Source organism: Artemia franciscana, chromosome 5, assembly GCF_032884065.1.
Source record: "Artemia franciscana chromosome 5, ASM3288406v1, whole genome shotgun sequence".
Taxonomy (NCBI): Eukaryota; Metazoa; Arthropoda; class Branchiopoda; order Anostraca; family Artemiidae; genus Artemia; species Artemia franciscana.
In genome coordinates, this window is record NC_088867.1 from 25,622,401 (window position 1) to 25,640,945 (window position 18,545).

The 18,545-nt window shown below is 35.8% G+C and overlaps 2 protein-coding genes across 6 annotated transcripts in view; one reads left to right on the plus strand and one right to left on the minus strand.

Moving 5' to 3' along the window:
* The window catches only part of LOC136027162 (intraflagellar transport protein 57 homolog), a 67,861-nt gene extending 65,379 nt beyond the window's left edge, over window positions 1–2,482 (plus strand). For all 3 annotated transcript variants that reach the window (XM_065704159.1, XM_065704158.1, XM_065704160.1), the window contains exon 7: window positions 2,343–2,482. In XM_065704159.1, coding sequence (XP_065560231.1) covers window positions 2,343–2,470 — 128 coding nt within the window. In that variant the 3' untranslated portion in view covers window positions 2,471–2,482. The remainder of the gene's footprint in view (window positions 1–2,342) is intronic.
* A 2,351-nt stretch (window positions 2,483–4,833) lies between these two features.
* The window catches only part of LOC136027160 (E3 ubiquitin-protein ligase CBL-B-like), an 81,517-nt gene continuing 67,805 nt past the window's right edge, over window positions 4,834–18,545 (minus strand). For all 3 annotated transcript variants that reach the window (XM_065704152.1, XM_065704151.1, XM_065704153.1), the window contains exons 9-10: window positions 6,180–7,063; window positions 4,834–4,974 (exon numbers count right to left, since the gene is read on the minus strand). In XM_065704152.1, the coding sequence (XP_065560224.1) occupies window positions 4,845–4,974; window positions 6,180–7,063 (1,014 nt within the window). In that variant the 3' untranslated portion in view covers window positions 4,834–4,844. The remainder of the gene's footprint in view (window positions 4,975–6,179; window positions 7,064–18,545) is intronic.

Genomic DNA, 18,545 nt, shown 5'->3' on the forward strand with positions numbered 1-18,545 from the left:
CAGATCTTAATGAAACTTGATATATAGAAGAATCTTATGTCTCAGATGCTCCATTTTCAATTCGAATCGGATCCAAGGACGTAGAGGGTTGGAGGGTGGAAACAGACATCTTGGAAACCGGAAATCTTGGAAAACTCTTAGAGTGGAGAGATCGGGATGAAACTTGATGGAAGAATAAGCACAAGTTATAGATACGAGATTGACATAATTGGTATGGATCCGTTCTCTTTGAGGGAGCTGGGGGTTGTTAATTTGGAAAAATCAGAAAAATTGAGGTATTTTCTACTTAAGAACGGGTGACCGGATCTTAATGAAATTTGATATTTAGCAGGAACTCATGTCTCAGAGCTCTTCAAATCCCAACCAGATCTTTTGACATTGGGGGGAGTTGGAGGGGGAAACCAGAAATCTTGGAAAATGCTTATAAATGTCGTAGATACGTGATTGACGTAACCGGACTGGAGCCGCTCTCTTTGGTGGAGTTAGGTGGTGGGGTTCAGTGCTTTGGCGAGTTTGGTGCTTCTGGACGTGCTAGGACGATGGAAATTGGTAGGCGTGTCAGGGAGCTGCACAAATTGACTTGATAAAGTCGTTTTCCCTGATTCAACCATCTGGGGGGCTGAAGGGAGAGGAAAAATTAAAAAAATTGAGGTTTTTTAACTTACGAGTGGGTGATATTTAGATGGACTTCGTGACTCAGAGCTCTTATTTTAAATCCCGACCGGCATTAAGCCTCTGATTTTCCTTTTAAAGCAATCTATTGATTCTTAGAATTTTGCTAGAGCTCATACCATATGAGCTCTTGGCTCTTTCGACCTCGTCGCAAGTGCCATATGAGCTCTTAGCTCTTGTTGGTCTTACCCTTTCTCTTCAAAATTAGAATGCAGAGCATAATATTTTCTATTAGTAAATTTATTACCTCCATTATGCAGTAGCTTTGCAATTCAAGTGAATCAAAATTTTCGTAGGAGCCTCCATCCATAATTTACTGTAATTGTTCCAACTTTCGAAATCTTCAAGAATCTGGTTCCACCTTCTGTATTACCTCCATTTCAACCTACTTACCATAGTAAACTACAGCTTACCATACTGACAACGCATGGCACGTGATAGTAATTTCTCACCAAAATTTAATTTAATCGATTTCTATAATCTATAAATCGCCATTTTTTCGAAAGTAAGGCAAATTTTCTCAGGCTCATAGCCTTTGATGAGAACTATACTTTATAAAACTTATGTATTTGAAATCAGCACAAAAATCCGATTCTTTTCATATATCTATTGGTATCAAAATTCTGTTTTTTAGAGTTTCGGTTACTATTGAGCCGGGTCACTCCATAGTTACAGTTCACTACGACGAAGTGTTTGATACCGAGTATTGTGTCTAAAAGGAAACACTTATCCCATAAGATGGAAGGGAATGGAAAAATGTATTTTATGACGCTTCGAAAAGCGGCTTTAATAGAATACAGGGATTGACAATAATAAACAAACAATATCAACAGAAAGGCTTTCAAATAGTCATGTTTTATTATAAAACTGAAAACGATAACAAAATTTGCAAGAAAAAAAAACAACTATAAATAACATTTAGGTAAGCAAAATATATTAAGAAGTTGACGATTTCATGGGGTTGGGATTACAGGACGGCAATTTAGCTGTATGATACTGTTACAGGCATACTATCACAGTTTCTTGTCGTGATTCTTTTTTAAGATTTTAACGTCAAATAATTCAGAAGATTATAATCTGCATGCTGGGCTTTATTTTGGTGTAACCTTTAACAACCTCATGTTTGTTGGTCGTTGAGCTATAGACACTGAGACATTTTTTTCCTTTCTTTTTTAATAATCGTTTTTATTTAACTATGTCTGTTTAGTTCAAAGCTTAGATCGAACATCAAATGGTCCTGCGATAATTGATTAGCGGCGATAACTATACGCTTTCGTCTATTTAAGCAGCTAATAGCCATAGCTAAGAGCATCAATTTCTGGAAATAAAGGAAGAACACAAAATGTATTTTTCAAAATCTAGGGGGAGGGCAGTTCTGTAATTTTTTAATTAGAAAAATCAGTTGAGATAAAAAAAACGCATTTTTAATATCAGGGTGGGAGGCAACGACATCTTGAGAAGCTACTGCATATAACATCATCCTTGAATATTTAAAAAGGGCGAAGGAGTGCAAAATATTTTTCTGCAAATATGAATAGTCCATAACAATCTAAAAAAGAAAGTTGTCTTAGGATTCTGCCAAGTAAATAAAGAAAAAGTTTAAATAGCTGCTTTCGGTGCGATGGTGTGAAATTTTCGAAGTCATGATATTTTCTTCTTTTTAATTTCAGGATCGGTCATTATTGCACAAAAGGCTCTTCAACGCCTGACAAATGACCTGATAAATTTGACAGTTCGGCTGGGAGCAGCACAACACTTATACATACAAGGAAAACTTAAAGATGCACAAAAGAAGTGACATGATTATGCTCTACACGTTCAGGACAATTAAAAAAAACCTCCAGTGTCTACTAAGGGATCTTTGTTTTTTCATTTGTTTTTTTTTTTTTGTTCTTTTCAGTAATTTGTGTTTAAATGGTAGATATTGGATAATTGTTTCTTTCACTTTTGACAATTTAATCGTTTTCTTGTTGTTACCTTCGTACACGCTACTAATACAAACTTGCCAGAAATTAGTCAAAGACTGATTTAAAAAACTATTATGCAAAATTCCTATTGCCTCCTTAAAATTCAAACCGTAGCTATCCGTGCAACATGAAAAATATCTACTCACAGATAATCTACTTTTTTTTTTCTCCAAGACGCTCTCTCCCTCCAAATAAATTGTTAACGTTGGCTTGGCATACAACATTTCAAGAGCATTATCTGACAATATTTGAATTGCATTATTGGATTGTATCGAGCGAATGAACAATCTCATCTGAAAAATGTTTCCACACCAATGGGGTCACTAGGAGGGATGGTAATTATCCCCGGGTGTACATTTAGTTCGGTTGTTATTTAAATAAATGCTTTCTGCTGTGTTTTTTAATCCTTTAGGCATTTTATGAAGGGAGGGGGGTTAAAAATGACATTGCTTACGGGTACTGGAAAACAAGCTGATAACTCTGTCCCACGCAAGAACACACTAATAAAAGATTGAACGGTAGCTTCTGATTTATTGAATTAATTACACCCCAGTGATCTTGAATGTGACATCCCAGTAATCTTGAATGTGATTTATATTACCAGCCTTGTTCAATCCATTTAAAGTTAAAAATCCTAAGGAGTTTTCCTAAACTTTAAATAAAACAGTTCATGGCAACAAACTGCATGTAAGGTGCGACTCGGGTAAATGGTAGCCTAAGTTTTTCAAATAATCTTTCATCTACTTTCATTTAGACTAAGTCTGAATATGTGTGCTGTGGTGGGATATTCCCGACTTATTGCAGAATACGTTTTTGAAATTTATTTTTAAACTTCATTAAACTAAACTGAGTTGCTTCATATTTCACAAGAAATATATAGAGTGAAGTGTATGTGCATAACAGCTATTGCAAAGGAAAGGTGGAGGGTCAATTGTTAGTGGGGGAAAGGACAGATACCTCAAAAAGGGCATTTGATACGTGCCATTAGTAAATATCCCAACATCCCTAACCCTTCAGATGAATATATAAAATGAGTTTTGGGAAGGAAGAAATTGATGTCTAACCCCTCTAGAATCCCGAGGATATTTTTGGTCTAGGCCCTTATTAATGGTGCTGGGGATGAAGTGGCACCATGATGATCACCCAAAAATTTTATGGGGAAGGGAAAGAGAGTACCAGCAGAAGCTTTGTTTTTAAGGATTTTACATGGTAATATTTCTCTTTTCCTAATTATATACAATGTTTCAATGTATTTAAACATATGTATACGAGGCTTTTAAACATCAAATAACCCTTTTGTAAAGGTTACGATGGCTTTAGCCGCGCTCAACATTAAAAGTAACGCATAATTTCCATCCGTGTGAATGAATAATAATACCCCTCCCTGTCCACCCAAAATTCCTTATTATAAATATTATACAAAACTACTGATTATATAAAACTTTTACTAAATGTTGAAATGCTATCCAAAATTTTAACTACAATACAACATCTTAGATCTTCAGCAGAAAAACTGAAAAAAGCGGGACGCTACTAAACAATTTACAATTATTGATAGTTACAATTTAATAGTAAAAGATCGGGGCTTTATGGGGCTTCATATCTTGGTTAGGCCTGAGAAACATTTGATAAACGATCAGAAATAATGAAATGACAAGTTTTTTTACCTGAAACTAAAGAGCAACGTTAAAACTTAAAACTAACAGAAATTATTCTATATATGAGGAGGACTGTCCCCTTCTCAACCTTTCGCTCTTTAAGCCCAAGTTTGACTTTTTATCTCCCAATTCTTTGGGAATGACTGCTCAAATACAAGAGTCATTGAATTAAAATGAGAAGTCAAACTTGAGCGTATTTGCTTGCTTCAAAAGAAAAAATTTTGTCTTATATCAATTAAAATCTCATTTTGATGTTAAAAAACTAAATGATTTTCTTAGCATACATTGATGTTTAAATTACTCTTGAATGCTGTCATTTTTCTCTGTAATAAAAATTAAACACTAGATGTAAATAATTTTTTGATACAAAAAATCATCCCAGGAAGACGGTCAAAAAATTACGACGTGGACAAAACATGTACCCCACCCCTACCTCCAGGCATGACGAACGTAATTTTCTTTTCTTTTTCATTGTTACACTCTGTTTATAGATCCCTTCTACCTCTAATATGCCTTGATGTCTAAAATGCTCAGATGAATGTGTAGTTTAAGCAAGATGAGGCATATTGAGGGCTGTTATGTTGCAAAGAGTACCCAATCTTTCGAAATCTCTTCCTTTCAGCAAATCAGTGGCTTTTGCAATCTTCATTTCACCAATAGATAACGACATTAAAATCCTAGAAAAGAAAATATATTGTGTTGTTTAATATAGATCTAAGGATAAGGTTATTTTCTTATTATTTAATTGTAGCTTGTCATTTTCGGAAATGTTAAAAAGTACTGCTCTTTCCCCACACCTCTTTATTGTTTTATATAATACACATTTTATCTGCTATTTTGAAGAATGCTCTTATTTCATATTTTTCTCTATAAAGACTCTTTTAAACGTGTTTTCTAAGAATATTCCCTTGTAACACTGACAAATATAACGAGGCGAAAACATTATCGTAGCAAGGAGATGAGTCTAGGAATCCTTATATCTCTTAACCCACCCTCTCTGACAAAGGATGTATAAGTTATATAATTTTCAATTGTACTATGTATATATCAGGCTTCACTCCTGCACTGAGGTTACCAGGTCTTTGCCCGAGGGAGCTATCACAAGCTTATTTTAAAGTTTTCCCACCAGAGGTAACCCAGTCTCAGTTCTTTTATTTTTAAATTCATTTTTTTGAGGGATAAACTACCTTAGGACTAACATAATAAATGGCTCACTTCAGCCTCTTTAATAATGGATGGGGGTTCATTTGAACTGGCTCGAACTACTGATTGAACTTCGAAAAAAAAAAATATGGGTTCTCACATTTCTTCCTTCGCTTGCTTCAGTGATTGTAACTTAGTCTCTTTCCTTACAATTGCTGGAAATTCATGGACATGAATTAAAAATTCTGAGATTTATTTTGACCCGTACAATTTGATAAAAATGCATAAAATCGATGAAAAACTGCTGGTATAGAAATGCAAGTAAAAAAGGGATACGTGCCATTAGTAATCGAACTTCTGACAGCTAAATTTTTAAAGAATTTAAACATCCAAAGAATCCACATTTATTCTAATTCCCAATATCTGACATTCATTAAGTTCAATCCTTCAAAATTTAGTAGCATAGATAAAATAGCATAATTATAGAAGGAGAGAGGGGGGATACCTCCAAAATGGATATGGACTTCACAAAAACTGTACAATCAAATTTATATAAAAAAAAATCTTCCCAGAATTTTCAAGCTCCTATTTTGGTCAAGCTCTAAATTTTCATGCGTAAACATATACACACATACATGCTCAAAGTTATACAAAATTTGAACAGTTTTCCTCTTCATTGAAAGTAAAATGGAATACGCGCAAGATGAATGTTAATGATGAAAAAATGGGTATGACTTACAATCCCATGTTTATGACCGGCTCGTCCAACACTTCTGCTGCTCTTTCTATTTCTCCCTCACAGAAAAATGAAAGGGGTTTTTTCCTCTTAAAGTCCCTCCAAATTTGATTAAAAAGCGTGGCAACATCTTCAAACACTGGCTCGCGTAGTTTATAATCTCCTAGTTCCATTTCTTCAGCAACTATGTCAGGCAAGTCTGACAATAGAAGTGGCATATCAATATCTTCTATGGTTATAGACCTTCTCGTCCGAGTGGCTATGTTATAAAGTAGGACTCCCAGAAATGTTAAGAACGCTAAGCCTCCAAGTATAGAAAAAGAATCGTATCCTCCATATCCTCCATACCCACCATCCCCGCCGTGGCCACCCCCACCGTAACCTCCGCCACGACTGTAAGGGCTTTTAGATTTCTCGCTATCAGAAAAAAAGCTTGATGGAATGTCTTCATAGCGATCATCGTCTTTATATAAACTATAATCTTTATCATCTCTATATTTTCCAGACTGTGAGCTGTAATATCCCCGACTTCTTCTAGATGTACTCGTATTGGTGAGACGTAGCCTAGTATCTAGTGTCACTGTACCTATGTAATTGACAAGATCTGGATCAAGCTTTTGAACAAGTATGCCACCTTCAAACGCCCGGCTACCAATATCTACAAACAATCCAAGTGCTTTATCAGCATACTTGACTGCTTTTGATGTAGATGGGAGATTTTCCACAAGGTTTCTGGCTGAATCTAGCATCGGGCGCATCCAGGACCATTTTTCTAAGAAGCTCAAAACATTATCATAGGTTTCTATGTCAGATAGTCCGTTAACATTTTTGCAATCACATACACTGATGACAACAAATACACTTTGAATAAGAGTCGAGAGTAGCATCTGAAAAATAAATGAAATTTAATTTTTAGAATACAAAACAAAAATCTTTTACACAGTGTTGTGAACTATGCTCTTATTAATTAGCCAGATCGTTTCGAAAGAGCGGGACATCCCCTCTTTGGTTTGTTACATAGACAAGAGATAATGGCATTCTGCTACCTTAGGTCATTTACTGCCGAAATTAAGATAGACAATCTCTTTCACGTAAATTTACGTATTTTCATGTCATGGCTAACAGTTTGAAGGTTGATGCTCTTTCTTAAAGGCCGATATCATTTCTGATTAAATTTGTGGAAAAGTCTATTGTATATTTAAAAAAATGTCTTTTATCCGGGGCTTCAGAGACGAAGGTAATTATCTTAGAGGTGATTTGAAAACTTTGCAAAAAAAGAAAAGAAAACTAAACTGTTCAGGGCAGGGGTTAATTTTGAAGCCTGCAAACAGCCTGACTATTTCAAGTCTTTGTAAAATTTAACAAAAGCAGAACTAATATGAGATAAAACTGGCATTATTGGTATTACTGAATTTTGAAATATGTAGCGTAATGGCACATACGATTATGCCAGGAGGAGAGAGCACGCCTTAGGGTGTATATCTTTGCCGAAAACCTAGTTGTTTGGCAAAACATTCCCAGGGCACATTTCTGAAGATCAAACAAGAAATGTGATTTTTGTCTCCTGATCAAGCCCCCTCCCCTCCTGGATCCACCACTGGCGAGTCATCCACTAGAATATTGTTTAGCGGCATGTCGGGAAAGTCTGAATATTGGTTGTTACAAGGTGTAAGAGCTCTGCCATGGGGGTAGGCTTCGAAGCAGCAAATAAAAAATAATTATTCGTTTAAGGTTTGACGACTTCTTGTGTTCGTGTATTGTGTTTCAGGTTTCACCAATAGTAGTATAGGGGGTAAGATTAAAAATCGCATATAGAAGCCTAATTTTCCAATAACCTTAATTTCCCTATTATCCCTATTACCCCTATTGCCAATACCCTATTGCCCTAATTTCTGAGCAAAACGTAACATGGCAATCTGCGAGCCATTTCTATCGACAAACAAATAAAGGTGCATGCTTTGCTTCAAGGAAAATATATTCAAGCATTAGTTTCGATATGTTATTAGATAAAAAAAAAGAAATTTCAACATAAAATAAGGAGCAACATTAAAACTTGGAAGAATAAAACAGAAATTAATCTCTATATGAGGGTGCTACCCCTTTCTTAATCCTCGCTCTTTACACTAAAGTGTTAAGCTCTTTAAAAATACTTCTTATTCAAAATCAAAGGCCCTTGTGGTTGAGTAGTCTTTCCTAAAGAAGCAGTACAAAAACTCAAACTTTAGCGTAAAGAGTGAAGGTTGAGGAAGGGGCGGCCCTCGTCATATAAAGAATGATTTCCATTCTTTTCAAGTTTTAATGTTTTTCCTTGCTTTAAGCTGAAAAAAAACCTTGTTTTTTATTTAATTTCTGACTGTCACAAATCGCCCATCAATAAATAAATGAAACCCAAAATGAACAGAAAATATAGAGCCATTGTACAATTTTAGAACCATTGGTTCGATACGATCAACCCCTAGAGAGAAAAAATAAACAAATATACACGCAAACCTGATCTTCCTTCTGGGAATAAAAAAAGTAAAATTTCGTATTTTATATAGGAGCTTGAAACGTCTACAGTAGGGTTTTCTCATATGGTGAATCTAATGGCGTGATTTTCAATAAGATTGCTCAGCTTTTGGAGAGGTATTCCCCCCTTTTTCTAAAATCAGACACATTTTCTGAGGCTCCTATCTTACGATGGGTAAAAGTAAACTTCATTTCTTTATATTTGGAATTGGCAAAAACGATACTTTTGATGAGTTACATGTTATCAAAAACATTTCTTAAGAGTTCCCGTTACTATTGGTTTGAGTCGCTCCTTAATTGAAGTACGTTACCATTAACTGCTTGAAAAGTGGTTTTCGTGGTTGTTCAAGATGAGCGGCTGTAATTCTGGAATTGGCGGCTTCCGACGATGGCAATTAGAATTGTGTGCTTGTTCTCGACCCGACCTTATTTTTTCCTTGCTACATGCTGATTTGCAAATTGTATTTGTTTCTCGATCGCATTTTACTATTGAGATTAATTTAAAAAAGAGCTACCAGTCTTAAATCGGCGGAGATGGGGATGAGGATTGGGCAATCCCACTCCTATATTGAATATGTTTAAGATCTAAACAAATTTCACCGTCTTAGGTAAATTCCCTGTTGTTTTATGATTTCAAATATTTGCATATAAGGGCTTTGAACCTCTGCAGTGTGGTTCTCTGATTCTTTCTTAGTTAGGGAAAGAGTAGAATGCCTCTAAGGATGCATTTTAATGCAGGGGCGTAATTTGTTATGGTGCGGGAGGGCAGCTGTCCCCTCCAGACCCAAGTTTGCCCCCCAGACCTCAGTTTACCCCCTCCTCCTCCTCCCAGCTGAAATTTAGTTTCTGCAAAAAATCTTGTCAAAATTAAAATACAACTGCATAATTCAAGTATCCAGAGGAACAACTTAGTTTTTGTTTAGTGTATTTTTGACTTTGTGGTAAAATATGACGCATTTTTCAGTTTTCACTGTCATTTTCCCTTGATTCGGGAAAATTGGCTCCAACTATCCCCCCTCCCCCAGGATTTTGACGAAATTGGCCACAGTTTTAATGCCAACACATCCCAACTCTCATTGAGCCTTCATTTAAACACAGATTAGTTCTAGGGAGTGACGAGGGGAGTGTGGAGTTAGAAATTGATATATAATCCCTAGGGCGGTATCCAGGCCTTTTTTTGTAGAGGGGGGGGGGGTATTTTTTTCGTTGGGGGGGGGTAGCCTACAAACAAACTTTAAAAACATATCGAAAATGTAAAATTGGTATTTAGTCCCTCTTGATTTCTGAGAATATTTCTGGTCTACGCTGTTATTATGAAAGTTAAGAGTAACATTAGATCCCCAAGTGAGCAACATTTATTCTTTGTAAGAGTGGGACTACCCCTTTATCATCACCACCTCCACCTTATGGTCACAAAAACTTCGGAGGGTGCTCATTACATCAGAAATAGTTATTCCTTCTTTTAAGAGTCGAAAGTGATTGGGGACCAGCCAGCCGCAATTGGGTATTTCCTGGGGGCTATTTTCTGCGGATTTAGGGGATATTTTCCGGTGTGTGTGGGGGGGATTTTTTGGGGGAAGGGGGGTAAACACTGGCTCCCATTCTTCAATTTAGTACCCCGACAATAATATTTTAGATCAGTTCATGTACAGATAAATGCTTGGAAAGAAGGAAATTTTTTTACGATTGAGCCGTTTTTCTCTAGATTAGCTATTTATTTCCTTTGAGTAAAACTCTAGTTTAGCTACTTTTTGCTATCTTGGAAAGGAGTTTGGTAAGGAAAATGAGACTTACAGTAATGATTCCAGAGTCAAAAACATACTCCGGGAAGATATTGCCAAGCATCCATGTAAATCCTCTTCTTATTTATAAGTCTTAGAAATTTGCCTACTAAGTCTTAGATAATTTTTAGATATCAGTTTCTTTTTCTCTGGTTTTAGTTCTGAAAATGCAATTCCTGTTATTTGAGTAGAATTTTAAGCTATTCCAATGGGTTGTTTTTTTTTCTAAATTTAGCAAATCTATTTGTAGATCTTTGAGACCGCATAAATTGGGATTGAGCAAAGTTGTGAAGCTGAAAACAGTTTTCTTCTACTTCATTTCAGCAGAAGATCTGTTTTGTGAGGTTTCACTTTCATAACACAAATATATTTAAAGGTCATCAAAGGTGACTACCCTCTAGAGGGAGAAGGAGTGGAGGAAGGTACTTTAAAATACTTTCTGATGCGTTTACCGAGGCTTTTGAAAAATACTGATCCCTCTGTCTTGCTCAGGCGGTCAAAAATCACGTATAAGGCGTTTCTTTTGTTTATTGAATAAAAAACTTCAGATAAATTTAAACTGTTTCCGGTACTCATCTGTTATATCTACAACACTCAAGTTCTTCATGTAAGTAGAACCGGTTTCTCTGGCGCTCAAACCTAATGAAATATATAAAAATAGGTAGAAGATAGAATACTTTATTAAAAAACTATAGAAACTAATCTAACCATATTTTCATTTTAACATCAATGGTCAGAAACTATTCTCTATTTCTTGTTCAATACCAGTATGGTCAGGTGCCTGACACGAGATAGCGCCCAAAAATATTTTTTGTGTGGAGTTTGAGATTCAAGGGAAATTAGATAGTACAGGCATGAGTGCAAACAAAAAAAAATGAATAAAAACGAGGGTGTCAGAGACAATGTTACCAGACGGGCACAAAGTGTATACATTTTGCCTTTCAGAAAGATAGAGCCTTTCAGTCTTCACTGGCATATTCCCACGACAGATTCCAAAATCTGAAACAGCGAAGCAACTTATTTTTCGACAGCTGACATGCACTTTTGTGGGCAAATTATCTGTTCTAAGTCCTTAGTTTGACAAAAAACACATTTTTCTCAGTTCTCTGGTAGGTCAGAGAATTAAATAAAAGTGAGAAGTAAAGACGATCTAACAAAATAATATTTGCCAATATTTAAGGGGATATTTGACATCACTTTCTGACTAATATATAGAATTCTTCCCTGTCAACAATGGAAATTGTGATTAAAGAACTAAAAAAAGAAAAAAGTACCCTGTATACTGGTCTTACAATATAGATTAAATTTTATAAAAAAAGAGGAAGTTAAAGGTGCATTTGACAAAATAATCCCATTGGATGGGATATACTAATAAAGAACAAAGGAGAATCATGATGGTAATGTAATGTAATATAACCAATCAAAATATTTCTCCAAAATGTCATTTAGATAAGTGACATCAAATTCTTCTTCCGTGTGCAATGTTTTATGATATTGCAATTCTAAGCTTCAAGAAGATATGAATTCTTGAACTGAGGTACGAGAACGAAATATTTTCAGTTTTTGAGAATATAAATTAGAACAGCAAAGATAAGAAATTAGACCGGCTATTATTAATGCAGCTATCTTTAAAATTGCAGGCGAAAGACAATATTCTGAGACTTTCTTCAGGGTCACAAAACAAAAGCCAAAGAAAAACATGTAAGACAAAAGTCTACTTGGTAAGCTCCTTAAAAGTACCAGTTGTTATTTTAATTGTGTTTCGCTTTTAATGAGCTTTGAATCACTTTTGTACATTTTTTAGTCAAATATGTTATTTATCTTTGACTAGTATTCAAAACTTTATCGTAGTTAAGCACCAAAGAAACATTGTTTTCTTGAAAACAGAGAAGAAACATTATTTTTTCATCCGTTGTTTTTTTCATGTCATTGTACTTTTCATTGTCAAATCTATTCAGCATAGTGGGTGTAGGATCGAGGTCCCTGTAGCCCTTTTCCCTGGTTATTTAGTCAAATTCAGATGGTCACAATCAACTTCAACATTTTCAGCTGCATCCTGTTTCGAATTTTATGCTTGACAACATTCATAACAGAAAACACTCTCTTGACGAATTCATTGTTGATCGGTAAGCTTAAGACTGAAAGAGCTGCTTGAGCTTTGTCGAACAAAGGCCTGCAGTTCAGCATGTCTTCGCAATAGCTAATGCCAAACAAGAATGATTCTTTGTTCACTGGGACCTCACCTTGGAATACTTCCACCCAATCCACCCAAAGCAAGTTTCCACACTGATTTTCCAGTTCACCAAGGTCACATCATTTAGGAAGAAAAGTGGCAGCTGTTGGAAGCGTGACCTCACAGCATCATTCAGAAAAATTTGAGGAGAGAAGACTTTGATCTTCATTAAGAGCGTGAAGTTATGGAGTAGCTTTTTCAGTGTCTCAGAGGCCACTATTTTCAGAAAGTTATTGCAACTTCGTAGAATTTCGTCTTTTCCCAAAATCGACTCTGATGAAGTTAAGGCAGAAGTTAAGGGCAATTTGGAATTCAAATCCAAAATCAACTTCAGCAATAGGCCGGTAAATTGAATGAAGGCCAGCTTCAAGATTGACATTGATTGAAACACGGTTCTTATGCAAGATTCTTCTCAATAAGGTGAGAATAAAGGATTCGACTTCTTGTAGAAGATAAAATGGTCAGCAGAAGTTTTTTGGAAGAACGAGTTGTTTTGTTTTTTTTTAATTTGCTTAGAATCAGCTTCAAAAAAAGCAAGTACAGTTTATTTGCTACATGTTGTTGAGGACTTTGGCGGCGTAAAATTTCTCAGTGATACTTGCTCGCTAAAAATGTGAGGATAGTTCAAGATAAGAACAAAGCACCTTTTCTACCACTCTATATACTGAAAGCCAGCGAGTGGACAAGAGCTGTACCATGTTCCAATCTTTAACTCCCTCATTTAATTTTTCGTAAAATTTTTGGCAAGCATTGGGCTAATACAAGGAATAATTTTGTAGACGCACATAGTCAATTGATGACCGTAACTCTAATCCAGCTTTTGATGTGCAAAGACGAAGAGAATGGCAAATACATTTAAGTTGCACAATATCTGGGTTTCTTGTTGTTGTTTTTTAACGGAGTCGTGGATATAGAGAATTTTGAATGCCAACTATATCGCTCGCTTCATTAGTGCCTAACCCTACAGATTTCTTTACTTGAATCCCTATTTCCTCAAAGAAATCACAAAGTGCATTTATCAAAGCGACTGTATTAGTGCCCAAAACTTCAATGAGTCCCAGAAAAGTAGTGTTGAAAATTTTCATCTTTCATTTTCATTTCGGCAACTGATGTCTAACATAGATAACAAATATAGATAAAAATGATAATAGTATAAATCTATATATATAAAAAGAAGTTATCTGTGTGTGTGTGTGTCGAGTTTATAAGGATTGAGCTGTATGCGTCATGAAGTTGTTTGTCGACTGACGTCATGTTTGTCAACTGATGAAATTACATACCCGGACACCGGGACACAAATGACGACCGGGACACAGGGAATATAAATGACGACCGGGAACCTCAAAGAGAAATTACAGACTGGGACATCTGGACAAAAATCACAACCGGGACACAGGGAATATAAATGACGACCGGGACACAACTACAACGGGGACGCCGGGGGCACAGGCGGGATATATAAATGACGACCGGGACACAGGGATTGTTCGAATAGAAATTACAGACCGGGACACAAATGACGACCGGGACACCGGGACACAGGGAATATAAATGACGACCGGGACACTCAAAGAGAAATTACAAACTGGGACACCGGGACACAAATTACGACCCGGACACAGGGAATATAAATGACGACCAGGACACAGGGACACATCATTAGAATAATAATGTATAGATCTGAATCCGGATTGTTTTTACCATGGACAATTATATGTTGCATGTTCAAGAGTCAGTAAACCTGACAATCTATTTACATGCAACATATATATATATATATATATATATATATATATATATATATATATATATATATATATATATATATATATATATATATATATATATATATCTCAATTCACAGGTGGGACACAGGGACACAACTACAATGGCGCGTAACTAATATGGCGCGTAACAACTTACGCGCGTGGGGGGGCTTGGGGGGGGGCGCGAAGCGCCCCCCCCCAACAGCAAGTAATGAATATAAATAACCCTTTGTAAGGAATCAAATATGTGGGCAGTAATCGTAAGCCTGTTCTAAGCCAATTGCATTCAACCTGAATTTCTTAAAAAGAGATATATAGATATATGTTAACCCTATAGGACAAAAACATTCCATTATCCTCTAGCAATGTATCTGGTGGCAATATTCTTCTCATCTCAGTTTTGTGCTTCATTCCTTCTACATCGCACTTAATGTTAGCCAAGTGAGCCCTTGACGTGGATTTATATGCAGGGCAGTATTCTGAATTAGCGTAACTATCAATAGGTTTCAGCCAGGGTTTTAGTTATTTCAGCTTTTCCCACTCTTTTTGTTTCAAAATTTGCTCACCTTCCCGTATCTTGTTTTTCACACTAATGATAATACAAGCTTCGATACTTTAAAATTTGTGTCTTCATCTCCACCGTGGAACCTGGAACACGATAAGAAAATCCCTATCGGGTTCTGAAAATTCCATCTGTCTTCCTTGACATATTCCTGAATCTGACAATGGAAGCTATCAATAAAAACTAAAATTTAGAGATTTTGAGTTTTGTCATTGTTGTTGTGTAATCAAAATGCTCCCAATTTGCGCCGATTTTTTTTGTTAGTTGCGCTAAAATGGCGCAATGCGCCAATTTGAAAAATTCAAAGCGCAACCACCTCAAAAAATCGCCCAAATAGCGCAAATGCGCACCATCTGGCCACACTGGTCAAAACAGATCAGAAACTAAATGAATTTCATAAATGGTCAGGAAAACCGGTTCTACTTAGATGTTAGATGAAGAACTTGAGTCTTGCAGCTATAGCAGACAAGTGCCCTGTTTCTTTTATTGTTACCAGTTCTTAGCAGCACTTTCGTGGCGGTAACAAAATGCTGATTAAAAGTGATTTGTTAGCATAGTGTATATGTTATTTGGTTTCAGAGCATCGTATGAAGAAATTCACTGGTTTGAATTGCCAGTTATTTCTCTCAATCAAAACATTAAACAGGAACAAAACGGCAACCGACAAAAAATTGTTATGACAGAAGTGAATAGCAAAGTTGAAACTTAAAAATGGGCAAAAAATAACTGTTTCGTGACCTATGCAGCATGCATTTATAAAACTGGGACAATTGAACTAGCTGATGATATTTCCCTATATTTGTAGACTTATAAACAGCTACTGCTTCATAAAAAAACGCACACACACACGCGAAAAAAAACAAGAATACTTTACTTTTATACCCGAAAAAACCTTACACCGCTTTATAATTCTACTGTACAACAAAAACCTATGTTCTTCCCTATTTTCAGTAAGGTACCAGTGCCAATTTTGTTTTCTCTTATCCCCTGGAAACGAAAGTGCTATCTATCAAAAATGATTAATTAGAAATATAAAAAAGCTTGGAGAAATACAGCCTAGTCAATATTGTAAGAACCCACTTATAGACTTTATTAACTAAGAAATATTAGTTGCAATAGATTCTCTATTTATGCTTATAGCACAGAAACCGGTCATCCAGCTTAGCTAAATTTTCCGTTTTTGTCATTTACGCTTCTAAATCTTTCAACAATTCTTTCAACAACGATTAAATTTCAAAGAGGGACACATATTTAAACGCAAGGCTGAAAAACAAATTCCTCCTCCCCTCCTTCCTTTAGATCAATTTCTCTTTTTCAAAATCCATCGAAGGGCGCCTAAAATTTGGAGATATTTGATAGACTCAAAGAAAATATCTGTAAAAAAAAAAAATTATGCATTTTTCTGCAGGTCGCCTCGGGTGCGTTTTGAGAACTAATTACGGCACTGTTTTCCCAAGCTTTATTAAGGAAAATCAACTAGTGTCATCTATTTTGGCTTACTCATGCTTGTGTTGATTTCAGTACACAAGGTTTTCCATCAAAATACAGCAAAAGTTATCAAAACCATCAAGTATCAACATAATATATGTATTTCCTCCTTTTTTCTGTGTCTTTACTTTTATGAAAAGAATAAATAAATAAGAGATCTATCATTTTTATTGCTTATAGCCCCCCATGTACCCGCCATTCGCTGATGCAACGTGCACAAGCTCCATCACTGCGCAAGATGAAAAAAAGTAAATAACTACTCGAGTGTTCTAGGCCTATCGCAAATCTGTGCTTCATTGAAAAACCATCAAATTTAAGAATTAAGTTTTATACGTTAGCAAGATGCAAAGTATATTTCATTGATTTATTTAACCAAATTCTTTAAGTCTGGAAAAAAGCAAAAAGTAAAACAACGCTACATTCAATTACAAAACAGTTGTACTTGTTGAACTAGAAAAGCTTTTAGTTAAACACTAGGAAAACCTTAAGGGGAAAGTGGGGGAGTGGGGCTAGGGTGGCGTTGACTCCCTTATGTATAAGATAGTTCGCATGCGTTACAATATCAATAAGATATGGGAAAATGGATTCGAAGAAAACTCATCGATAGTATCGAACAGTGGCTTGTTTTCGGGGGGAGGCAAGGGGGCACAGGTTGGAAAATTATCATATAGCCCATGCCCCTTGTCTCCCCGTACGGAAACCCCTCTTTACCCCCCCCCCCCCAAATAAAATACTGCAGCTATGCCCCTGGTATCGAAATCAAATTTTTAAATAACATGTTTTAAATGTCAGAAAAAGTGATTTTTAAACTTAAAACACTGTTTAATTCAGCTCTTAAATCCATATCTCGATATAAACATTTTTTGCAGACCCTCTGTATGGTTCGTTTGGTATTTCAAGTATTATGAAGTGGGGAGGCTGGAGTTCAGGAAAATTAAAGAAAAAACTTATATTATGCGAATATATACGAAATAGAAGACTGTAAGAAAACCTGCAAGAGTCAAAAGATTCTGTTTCGGGACAAGGCAAAGTCCCCCTCTGTTTGTGTCCTTCCCAAGCCTTTGAAAGTTGCTTTGATACCATTGTCAAGTACAAATTTTCAAAAAGCGGGGTTTTCTTCTTAAATAAAGAATAAATACAACCCAACAATTAGAATTTCAATTCTTACCCTTTTCTTCCAAATGAAGTTAAACACATGGATTATAACAACATTCTCAGTTCCCAAAAAATAAGTGACTGCTTGTAGAGGCTAATAATTACAAATTAAATGCTACTTTACGGTATCAAACAAAGGTACCTAAATAATTGGAGCATAATAATCCATACCGAAAAAACTATTGTATTCCTTTCGTGCTCTTCTGATTTATAACAAAGTTTACTGCTCCAGAAATAAGTTAAAGAGCTAACACCTATAATTTTCCAAATAAAAGCAAAATGTGTTGTTAGTACTCGGTCAGGTTAAAAACGCGGTGCCACTAAAAACCTCGTGCACAGGCCTTTCTTGTTGGGGACATTATTTCACAAAGACACTATTTCTCACTTTATTGGAAGAGCAGTGAAACTCAAAGTAAAGGCGGACTTAGCCCAAGTTTAGTTTAAGTTCGACATTAGTCTAAAGTTAAAGTTTAAGCTTGGACTTTAGGGCGTATAAATATTTTGTGTTGAGTTTTTGTATTTTATTCATTGACAACTAACATCAAACAGTGACGGGAACTCTAAGAAAATAGAGCTTTGGCAACAAAAGATACATGTTATGAAGCTGAAAAAATTTGCCAAATTTTTAAAAGGAAGGAAACACCCCTAAAACATCAAGCGATCTTAATGAAAATCATACCATCCGATTTAGCATATTAGAGAGCCCTACTGAAGAGGTGTCAAGCTTCTATGTACAAAATGTGAAAATTTGCATTTTTTTTTCCCCCAGAGAAAAGATCACGTTGTTGTTTTTTTTCCAGGGGAGATAATGTCGAACCAGTGATCCTAAAACATTGGGAGAAGACTCATTTGACCTAAAATCAACAGTTCTAATGC